The following is a 12,022-nucleotide window of genomic DNA, read 5'->3' as shown; positions in this document are numbered from 1 at the left end:
AAAAGAAAATCGTAAGAATTTTATTTTCGCATTTGTAGAATTCGTTTTTAGCTGATTTGATACAGAAACAAGCCACAAACCTACGAATTATGAGTTTGTGCTTCTTTAATTAGCTAAACAGATCATGATTTTATTAATAAAGTGCAATAGTTAGTTTCCGAAAAATAAGGGGGTGTCACTTTAGGAGGCCTATGTCAGTATCGGCGACTTTCCTCTATAAGAACTTCTTCTTTTTCATCTCTACTTAGAAAATTCTAATTCGAAACAGTTAAGATCCGAGAATACCTTAAATGACTGACCAGCTTTATTGATTCATGTTGGTACGTGGACGTATTTGATGCGCAGGCAATCGCAAATGTTTACCTCTCACGAACACAGAATGCAGGATCAGAGTCAACCAATTATTTCGAGGCACGAACGTCTAGACCAACGCATATCGATCCGTCTCGAGTCTACGGAGATCCGTCAACGGATCCTGCCCTAATAAACATTCATTACCCGCCAAGCCGAGATCAACCCTCTAGATATTGACAACACCGATGGTTTATATAAGATAGTATGGATCATAAGGAGAATAAGTGAAGACTTGTATCAACTATAATGCCAATATTTATTTCCTTATTGATTATTCCACTATACGATTCCATAATTATATACGAATACGAATTACCCAATATTATTTGACGATACGCAAGAAATTTTTATCTTTAAATTTTAGAAACTAAAAAATGTCTTGCTGATTCTGCTTTATTTAACACGCGAATATATAAAAAATAACGTTTTAATAAAAATAGAAATAACAAAACGTGAAATTTGCTGAGCAATAAACGTCGTAGATACTTCCTTTGTATATTACAATTTCAGAGAACGATCGATGACATATCGACTTCGTCAAACATTCATTAGTGATCTGTATGCCCGCGAGATGTTTGCTAGACGAGACATTTGATCAGGACAAGTCGAGATTGCTCAAAGCAAAGCGATAAATTCGCTTCTTCAAAGACCGAGGTATTATAGTGAGAACTTTGTTGTAAATGATAACATATGACGCAAACGCTATGGATGAAAAAATACGTTCGACAGAAAGACAAAAATCTTAAAGACAATTCACTTGAATGCGATATTGCTTCTGCGTGAAACTTTTCTTTATGAATTAGACCAAAATTGAACTAGGTTATTATGTTCCACACGATTTTGAGTGGTAAAAATTGACGGCGTATTATTAAATACTGTTATAAAGTATTATTTTGATAAAATAACGACATATTAATTCTAGAACACTCACCTCTTCCAAAAAATTCTCAAAACACATACCATGGGTCTGGAAAACCTACTGTAATTTTGATAGACTGTAACTTCTGTTCAGATTAATATTTTTAGACTCTTTCTTATTTTGAAGCTTCGAGATTTAGGAATACACCAATAAAACTCCTTTCCCTTTTCTTTGTATATGAGCGAGCGAAATTTTGATCGAGGAGACTCATATGTGTGTTCTAGGGTTAGAGAACATAAACGTGACGGTTCACGATTATTTACTATTCCATTTTTGTATTCCAACTGCTCAACGGAGAATAAATTTTCGATAAATATTACAATTGGTGATGTCGCGCGCCAAGAATGCGATTTACATTCTCGAGAGTATGCAGTTGCTGCCATTCTCGCGATATCTTGCAAGTATTATCTCCTCGTTGAAAACAACGCGGACATTCCTGGGACGTGTATGACATCTGAAATGAAAGCAATAATGACGGCCGCATCTATTGGCGTATCATCGAACATTTGCGGACCGAGATCGTGGGTGCCGTTGTCGTCGGAGCAATGATGTACGCGACATTATACGAAGTAGAGGTGTTAACAGTAATAACACATTGGCGGAATCTATAAGAGGTAAAGCGCTGATCAGAATTCTCGGGCACGCATCCCCCTGGATTACCTTCGACGTCCACCGTCCCGTAGATTGGCGTTCGTAACGTTGCACAATGTGTCGACAGTTTGTCCGTTCCCCTCTCCGCCAAAGTATCCCTCGTGCGATCAAGAGACAGGCTATCGGAAATTGTCCCACATCACCATTATCGTTAATCAACCCTTATGTTTACATACACTTACCCACCGTCCGTACTCTCGCACCTCTTGATTATACATCAGTTAAGTGTCGAGAAATGCGTGTACCTATATACGCTTCACTTTATGATCGCAAATAAAAGAGTAGAACAAACATACGGTATTCCTCGTGATTCATGGGATTACAAAGAAAGGGAAGAGGTTATGGAATAATATTTTGTTTTAATGAAATAACTCCATTTATGTGATAGAACTGTTGTTGGTACAAGTTCCTTACCCATAGAGATGATATCAATTATGCTATATAAGTAGAAGTTCTTTGAATATACAGAATAAATACAATTTACAAAAAATTGAAGTAAAGAAAAAAGATTACGGTGAAATAGAAGGGAGGAGATATGAAATATATAGTATAGTTTTTTATGGTAGATACATGCGCACATTTTATTAGGTACCAAATTTAATTCAATTGTTTGAAAGTCACATTCAAGTCTTTCAAATTAGACAAAATTAATATTAACATGCTTCTCAAAATTACGTAAATACACACCTGTAAAACCTGCTACCTGCAAAATTGAAAGGCATCTTTTATGATAACGCATTAAACATTAATGGCCAGTAATCTTGTTATAATTTCTAAGCAAACTGTAAAGTAATTTTGACGATAGTCAAAATGCAGCGCAAATTATGTAAGATGTCGTAGTAATTCCATCTCCGTTACAAGGAATATTACACATGTCCACAATTCACCTATTCCATAACCGCGTCTAGACTCATGAAATTGGCCTTATTTTGTTTTATCTTTATATAACTTATACTTCGTTTGCGAGCAATTCTGATCACTCAGTAAGTCGTCCGATACATTATGATATCGAATTTCGACTCAGGTTTAACCAGCAGAAATTGGCAATGTCGATGTAACATTTTCCTATTCTCAAACGCAGCAAACTGTCTTAGTAAAATGCGAAATATGCATCCTGTCTGTACCTGAATCTCCTAAGTCCAATCTCAGAAAATATTGTCTTCGACATTCGTAATACTTTACTTTTGTAAAGAATAGGGTGTTCTGGTAAAGCCGTTTGATCACGACTGCGAATGTTTGGACGTTTATGGTTTATAGCTCTCAGTATATAGTTATACGCTTTGGCGATATAAGAATGTATGTTGCAACACGCGGCATTGGAAAGCGGAGTGAATGAAAAAACTTACGACTTGCACGGACAGATGATAGATGATTGCGCGGAACATATAGTAGAACAGAGCTCAATCTTCTGAGCCGAGAGCGAAACAATACGGACGGCTAGTCTGCGATGCGGGAGAAATTAAAAAGTTATTCCCTTGATTTTTCGCATAACGCGAAGCGATAGAGTGCAAGCCATTGATCTTACCCGAGAAACAAAAACATACTTCTACGTTCGTACTAGGATATAGCTTCATTTCGCAATATATCATAATCTCAGAGAATTCATCTACGAGAGATGCGCAGTATAAAAAAAATTAGGGAAAGTCGATCAAAGAATCGCATCAGATCGTATGAGTGATGTGATTTCAACTTGCGATCGCGATATATTATCATAGACATAATAAGAATAGACTTCTCGTTTCTATGAAGCTGTCATTTTTGATTTAGAAAGAATGAGATGGCTTGAAACATATATATCTCTCTCTCTCTCTCTCTCTCTCTCTCTCTCTCTCAAATATCGAGTTGAAGAGAGATGCTGGTAGAATTGAAGGAGATTTTAATATGTTCAATTTCTTTGTAATGGAGCACAGAGATCAGGGAAATGTGCAGTCTATATCTATTACGTCTGTGTGTATTACACGGAGTTAAGCAAACATGCGAGGTATAAGGTCAATGGGATACGAGCAATAAAACGCGGAAGGGTTGCACCAGTCTAGACCTAGAGTATAGAGATCTAGAGTAGACGAGTTTTCGAAAGTGCGGACTCTGTGACACCGCACCTCCGGTGACACATATCGGGTATGGTAGCACACACACTTGTGCACCATTATACAGTTGACATTCCGGAAAGACGGTACGCTCACCGTGGTATACGTATAGGTCGAAGAGACCTCCCGACGGAGAAAAAGGTAACCGTCGCGCTCCAGAGATTCCCTGGCCGACAGCCAAACACCCAACAACCAAGAAACCCTCAGACTCAACTGTATCCACTCCATCCAGGGACTTACGTACCTATCTCTGATCTTTTTCTCTTGTCTTTACGTGCCTTTCGCCCTTACCCTCTTTTCGTCTCGCCTCGCCTAGCCTCACTTCGACTCATCCTCAAATTCCATTTTCTAACTATGTTTCTACCCTTTCTACGATCACCTTTTCGGCTGTCGTTCTAACTACACCCTGTTACTCCCGCGCTATCACTTTCCTTATCACTTTCGTTATCACTCTTGTCTTTCATTGTCTTTCCCGAATTCAGCGACATTTTCAGCTCTGACAACCTTGTTCGATCGTCCCTATTCGACGTCTAGTTTTCCACTCGGAACATTGTTCATCTTCGTTAAGAAAGTCGTGTGGAGTGATTAAGTAAAGAACAGATCAGCCAACATTCTCGATTACGAGAAGTCTTTCTTGATTCAAGCATGCTACCCAACTACTGAATTGCGCGCTTTTTAGCGAGCTATTAGTCGGCACGCTCTGTCAGCATCCCTAGTGCTGGAAAAGATTATCGCGATGGGATTTACTTTTCTTACTTAATTCCACTTACGTAATTTCCAGTCTAGTTATCGTAACCGCGACAATGTTCGTTTCTCTTTGACGACGTTCTGATGGCGACGTATGTGGGTCGGCAATGTTCTTACACGAAGATATTTCGCACGGGCTTGTCTCTCGCGTAGATCCCGGAGATATTTTGTCTTGCAGCAAATTGATTCTCGAAAGTAAAGAAGTAACATGATAAGAATACGGCACAACAATAAAAACGAACTTAACCCTTAAAGAACTGTTGTCCGGAGGAGGGCGGGGGGTGGTTACGGCGCTCGCGAATCTTCGAGAGGACATCAGGTAAAATCGGAGCACGTAGATAAAATCGGTACAGTCCATCGGCAAAATGCGAAAGTCACGTCATTAACCGACCAAGCGCATCGACCTAGTTGCTGCTGTGCCATTAGCAGATAATGACACTTTTTCGAACGAAAGATTGGTTGGCCAGACTTTAGTTCCCGTAGATAGAACGTAATCGATCGTTCCCTACCGACGAGCAACTCGTATCGAAGAGAATTTTTCTAAAATCAGCCGAAACAAATACTAATGAAGGAAAACTTCGGAAGTATCTTTGGAGCGACTGTAAAAGAGGAATTGAAATCTCTCTTAAGGATCGCTACACAATAATGATCGCTCATTACTAACTTGATCGCATCGTTCGTCGAGCTTCTTAGACAAGAATATTTAGCTTGCGCAAAAATTTTTGCGTTCCGTATGAAGATCTATAGAAAGTTTATATATAATAATAGAAGAAAAATTAAAGAAATTCGCAACTTCTTTGCAATAATGATATTATATCAATCATGTTTTATTTTATGAATGGTCATTTTCAATCGCGCTTGTAGAATATTTTTAATAATCTTGGAAAGTGACATTTTTTATTAGCATGTATATACATATATTTAATCATAGAATTTATTTAAGTTTGGACATAGCTAATTCTTAAACACTACACACAAGTGTGTTTAGGGAACACCTTAAACACACTTGAATATATCATACTCAACTTAATTCGACTGCTTACATCTTTTATAAAAATGAACATATTGTAAACACTTTTTTTCAATAAAAAAAAATTAAACCACCAAACATTAAAAAACATAACGATACTAAGCAAACGTAAGTATTTTTAATAAAAAAAAATTATAAACATTGTAATGGAAAAAAAATTGGAAAAAAAGTCGAATGTGCCATATGCTAAAAAGGCGTGTTTAAAAGATAATCAATTAACTTCATTTTTCTCACGATAAAAAGCAATTCTTACGTCGTTATCAGCACATACTTACAAAAGAAGAATTATTGTCTTAGGGAAGTCAATATGAAAATACAGTAAATCCTTACACAATAGTAACTTACTCTCATTCCAATGGCATTATCAATAGATATGTTCGTTTTATTCGCGTTTGCAACTCGACACAGCTTATTTTTTCCAAAAGTACTCCGATAGAGGCATGCGACACATCCCTTCGTGGGCGTTAATATTCTCGATGGGTGGTCCAGCGAGCCAGGAGCGTCGCTCTCGCCGAGAGGGTGGCTGCTAGAAAATATGCGAGATATCGGAGAACCCTCGATCAGTTGCGCCCACCTTCTCCGTGTTATCACCATGACTACCGGACGAAACAAACGGTAGCCGGCATGGCTGCTAAGCCTCGGCAGCCTGGCAACCAACCTCTCGCCCTGCGAGAATGAACCCGTCGCTTTGTGCTCCCAGCTGTCAGGACTCTCTCCGGCCGATAGAGGTTTCTATACCTAAACCTATCCACCTACGAACGCGCGCGCGGTTCAGAATCGACTCATTCGCATCTGACACGCGCCAATTTATGCTCAGAATTACAAAGGAAACGTTACATCCTGTGTGTTGCAAGTGAGCCTTTGAGCTTGCGAGTGACGAATGGCAAGGCCGTGTCAATGACATAACGATCCCATTTCGCAGATTTCGGTAGCAAACTCAGTCTAAGGTTCAGTTTGGATTGGTGGTGTTAATGATCAGCAGCGGAACGCTTTACCACTTTCGTATGTCAAACGAATCGCCGCGTTATCGTCGTATTTTACATTATAGTTGTGATTAAACGTTACATTAAGAGGAAAATACTTGATATTTGTGACTATAATTGCCTGGTAAAATAATTAGCTCCATTTTTATGGTTATTATTCTTATAATGTAATAATAACCACATATATATTATATATATATATATACAAATATGTAGTTCTCTTAAACGTGTGAGAAAATTGTACTAATAAGTTATGGTAATTTCAAATATTAATGTAGTGAAGAAATATCAAGATATAGATGATAAATAAAATAAATATTTTTAAGCGGGGTGTGACTATTATTAATAGCACAATTAATGGCATCTGCATAGTTAAAACTATAAATATACGGTTGTCCCAAAAAAATGACTATAAATTGTAGTTAAATTGTGATAATTGCAACCTTTTTTTTTTCAGTGTAAACAATTGGATTTAAATAAAAATTTATTGTACATTGAAAAAGATTCAACATTTTGCTTTAAATACATAAATACAGAAATCGATATAAAACAATATAATGATGTTACTTATCAGTGCGTAGTGAGTTATACTTAGAATCCAGCGTATAAAGTAAAGATCCTCGGGACGTAGACAGTGACAAATTGCTGCAGAAATAAGAGGGTGAAGCGGTGGTTAGAAGAACCTTATGGGCCAAAACCGATGTAGCGTCAGTATATCAAAGTAAACGAACGAACAAACTATCCTTGTTATTTTTTTTATTTTGCAACCGCTTCCCCTAGACTCACTCGCTAACTCCCATTATATTCAGCCTCGTTATTGATTCAACAGCCAATTTTCGCGTTATGTGAAAATCTCTCTTTCAACAAAGATATTCGTTTTGACTGTTTTGAGTTACAATTGTTCGAAAAAAAGAGCTTGTTATCGTTTTTGTTAAAAGACAGAATACAATCCGGTGATTATCTTTGTGTGGAGTTATCAATGGGAAGAGATATCTCTGTAAATGCTTTGTGTACGTAAAAAAAAAAATGAACTGTACACAATAAAAACGCGTATACTACAGTTAAATGTTCCGGAAGAATTCGACGTCGATGACGTTTACGGACAGAGAATATTAAGCATTATCCGATAAAGAGATTTAGCGATCTTGTGCTGGCGACCAAGACGAGCATCAGACGAATGCGGTCGATAGCAGGACGTCACTGACGGTTACATTAGTCATGAACGCATTAACTATACAGATAAAAGGAAGGCAGCTCGCGACGACCCATCAACTAGAATATGCATGACGCTACGAACCGACAGACCGGAGACCACGCACGGCGAACGAAGGTTAAATCGAATGGCAACGTCAGCCTGCCATCGGGCAGGAAAGAAAGTTTGAAAATTAATTATGCATGCGCGCGCGTCGCTACTCGTTGATACCCTGGGCCTCTACAAATTCGCTTCGACGATTGCACTTATCACTATTCTGATTTCCCTGTTGGCATAAATCCGCACATCTTCAACACAAACCCAAGACATTTTCGATTAATTAAATTGTCTTGTCAATTCTATCGACGTGGTCCTCAGTTTTTCTACTTTTATATTATATTGGCTACGTTCAATAGAAAAAAAACTGATCACTGAGCGCTCCCTGATCCAGTTTTCTTTGCTGAACGCAATCATTTGATTATTTCCAGGATGTAGAAATCTAAGCTATAATTAGAAACAATGTAAGCACGCATCCGTTTTGATCGTTCCATTTAAATAATTCCACGGGCACTATACTCGAAACAGGGTTAAAGCACTTGCGAATACGAGAACAACTTGCGTTTAATAAACTCAATTATCTCGTCGCATGACACAGGTCAAGTTGCTGAGAGTAGAGGAATATCTGCGTCCGCCGCAGATCCTGTTACCTGTCTAAGTAATTAAGCAGTAGTTACGGCGGCATATGTTTCAGCGAAATGCCGCAGTATGCAACAGCCATGAATCAAATGCACAGAAAATTGGAACACGCTCGGAATGTATCGAAGAATCTCTGTTCGCGCTACATTATACTTTAGAGCAGAGTGATGTAGGGGAATATCTAACATTACCATCGGATTAATCGAAGAACATAATTTCATGCTAATTATCTGTTTGCAAATTATTAAATAATGATGAGAATTGTTAAAATTATAATTGTTGCGGCCTTTAATGTGTCTTGGATAGAATTGTTACATCGGCACTGGTAGAATGTTAGCGAATATTTGTAATCGCACTTCGCGGTTACTCGCGGTTGGTAGTTTAGAAAGCGGCGTTTGTATATCGCCGTTAACCGGTGCAAGACGAATGCGTTACTCGATCGTCGAGTGTGACTTTATGCAGCAGAGCATTAAGGACAAACGTTTCGCTGTGTGTTGCAGAGTACTTGATGTCAGGAAGTCCACGGAGTTATCCAGCACGATCCCCGGGGGTCGCTTCCACGCCAACCGTGACCAGGTGAGTTAGTACGCCTCCCCGCGAATTTCGCCAATCCGTATACGCGAATGTGCGACGTCGTTTCTCGTGCGACTCGCAAATGTGACACATCCATATTCCAACCGGAATAACATAGATTCTCGCAAGGGCTCGAACGAGTAAGCGGATTTTTCGCTAAGGGCAGCAAATCGGTCGGCCTTATCGGTTTTACCTGGTGGCTGGGCTTTACGCGACTGAATTAAGCCCTAGCAGCTACAAAGAATCGATGGCCCGCGACTGATTTGTTCTGAAACTGTGAACACATCGCGCGACGTTCGATGGTTTTCAACCATCATCGCGCCTCGCAAATTTCATTATCGTTGCGTAAACAATGATTTTACGTGATTAATCATTCGGTGCTGCTCTATGGGAACAATACATTTGGGTATTGCAAGTCGATTGTTTATAGCTTTTATAAAAATGATTACGGAAACAATGGTTTTATTAAAAGATCTGAAATTTTTCTAGATACAAACTTGGAAATAATTTTATTGGACCAACATAATCAAAATAATTATGTTGGAAATTAATAAATGATGAATAATGCTGCAAAAAATTTAATATTCCAATTTGATTTTCCAACAAAATTATTTTCATGGTTTAATAAAATTATTTTTAAGTCTATATATCCAGCAAAAAATTTAAATCTTTCAACAAAATCATTTTTTTCGTATTGTAAAAAATTATTTTTTCGAGCATCAGACGTTAAGAAATATAACAATACCAAGCAAATGTATCTTTAATAATAAAATAATTATAAGTAATGGAAAAAGCTTTGGAAAAACATTGGAAAAAGAAAGTTAATCGTTAGAGTGGCACCGAAAGATGGAAGTCAAATGGATAATGCATGATTTTTACAAAAAAGACGTCAAAATTATTGACAAATATTTTTCAAAATTATTTTTAATATTTTTAACGTTTGGCATTATATAAATACAAAGTACAAAAACACACATTCCGTACTCGATAATGGGTTTTAAGCGAATGAGCCAAACACCGTTTTCTCTGTGGTCATGGAGAATATCTCCGCTACAAAACTCGAGTGCAAAAAGTTTCGAGAATCTAAATCAATCGGTCGGGAAGAGAAGACGGCCGAAAGCGCAGTGGAAAGCGCAGTGGAAAGCGCGATAAGTACAGAGAAAACTCCGCGACGATCCAACCGATGGGAGGCAGTTGAGAAAGAGCAGGGGAGGTAGAGAAAGAGACACGTCTAAAGATGTTCCAATTCAAATGAGTTGAACTTTTAAAATATTTAGAATGTTGAACAGGCCCCGTCCCGGCATTTCCATTTCGCTCCTCCGTCCCTTCTCGCGCCAAGCGTGCCGGTCGATCGCCGTCGGTGACGCGCACGAAATTTCGAATTAGTTCGCTCTTTATTCTACCTCATTACCGTCCCTCAGCATTCCTCCTACTTTCTTTTCTCAAGCAGCTAATGGCCTACTACGTGCCGCAATTCATATTTCATCGTTTGCACGCGGAATGCTTCTGAGCTACTCCGCCATATAATATAGCTGATATCTCTCTCTTATTGAGATTTTATTTTGCATAATTTTATAGATGCGAAAAATGTTCTTATCTGTAATTAAGTTTTTGAAAGAAGAGTACACGAATAATTTAGAAATAGTACAGTCGCATTAATTATACGTATATAATTTTAGAAAAATTATTATTTCGATAGTTCGTTATATGTATAAAGATTTGAAAAATATATACCTACATCACGTATACACGATATGAATAATAAAATAATATCGATATTTTATGAAACATCACTCGAAGCTTGAATTATCCAATTTATGTCGCGTGCCCAGTGTTAAGAGGCTCCCACGGTGAAATTATTAATGCGTTCTCTATCGTGTTTAATTAACTAAACTCTCTCGAATTAGGAATATATCTGTACAGTGTAGCGATTCGAATGAATATCTGTCTCGTATAGTCTTACATAATATTAATTAACTATTTGTAGTAATTGACATGGGATTCTTGCTTCGCATTACGCATTCATAGGTAGCCACGCGAGTTCGTCGATCTTTTCTCGAGGATCTTGAACTCGGCTCAGGAATATCGATCTCATTCTATAGTTATGCCGCACGATAGCGTCTCTATTTTGAATCCTATCTATCGGCAAAGTACCCGGGTATAAGACAACATTGTTACCATCATGTAAAGCTCATTTGTTTGATAATTCAACCTCGGTACGAGGTATACATACGAGACATTCTATTGACATATCATCGCGCAATTTGCCGCAGCGATCGACTAACGATGATCACGTGATCTCCTTAATCATAAAGGATATGAAACTATTACGTCGCCGAAACTGATAACAGAAATAGAAAATTCTGAGATACCGTTACTTTTGAACGATAATCGCATCGACCCTTAACACTTTCCCGCAGAGTTGATTGTATACTTTTTTTTTTCTCTTCGGAAAAGCGCGCCGGTCTCGGCAAAATGACGAGAAAAGGAAAGACCATCGGTGTCACCGGAAACAGCAGGTCAGCGAGACGGAAGGTACTCTGTTGCTGAGGCAACGCGGCTAAAAGAACACGCGCGGCCCTTGTCCGAGAGAGCGAAAGAGAGTTTCCTCCCCCGTTCCATCCTTCCTTTTACTCTTCGTCCGTCCGTTACGCCTTACCCTCGACTTCCTTCTAAAGACTGCTAACGACCGAATCCGCCGAGAGCACTGATCACGATAGCTCCATGCTCACCGCGAACTTTTCCCAGTACAAAATATATAGCACTTGATATTTCGGGAAATCAAATAAA

At 38.4% G+C, this 12,022-nt stretch overlaps 1 protein-coding gene across 1 annotated transcript in view; it reads left to right on the top strand.

The window, feature by feature from the left end:
- Ten-a (Teneurin-a transmembrane protein) overlaps window positions 1–12,022 on the top strand; it is a 496,598-nt gene that overhangs the window by 305,637 nt on the left and 178,939 nt on the right. Inside the window, exon 8 of the mRNA XM_018506604.1 lies at window positions 9,160–9,235. Coding sequence (XP_018362106.1) covers window positions 9,160–9,235 — 76 coding nt within the window. The remainder of the gene's footprint in view (window positions 1–9,159; window positions 9,236–12,022) is intronic.

This window comes from Trachymyrmex cornetzi, unplaced genomic scaffold, assembly GCF_001594075.2.
Source record: "Trachymyrmex cornetzi isolate Tcor2-1 unplaced genomic scaffold, Tcor1.1 scaffold227, whole genome shotgun sequence".
Lineage (NCBI taxonomy): Eukaryota > Metazoa > Arthropoda > Insecta > Hymenoptera > Formicidae > Trachymyrmex > Trachymyrmex cornetzi.
The sequence above is the reverse complement of the archived record's forward strand: the minus strand, read 5'-3'. Positions and strand labels throughout refer to the sequence as shown.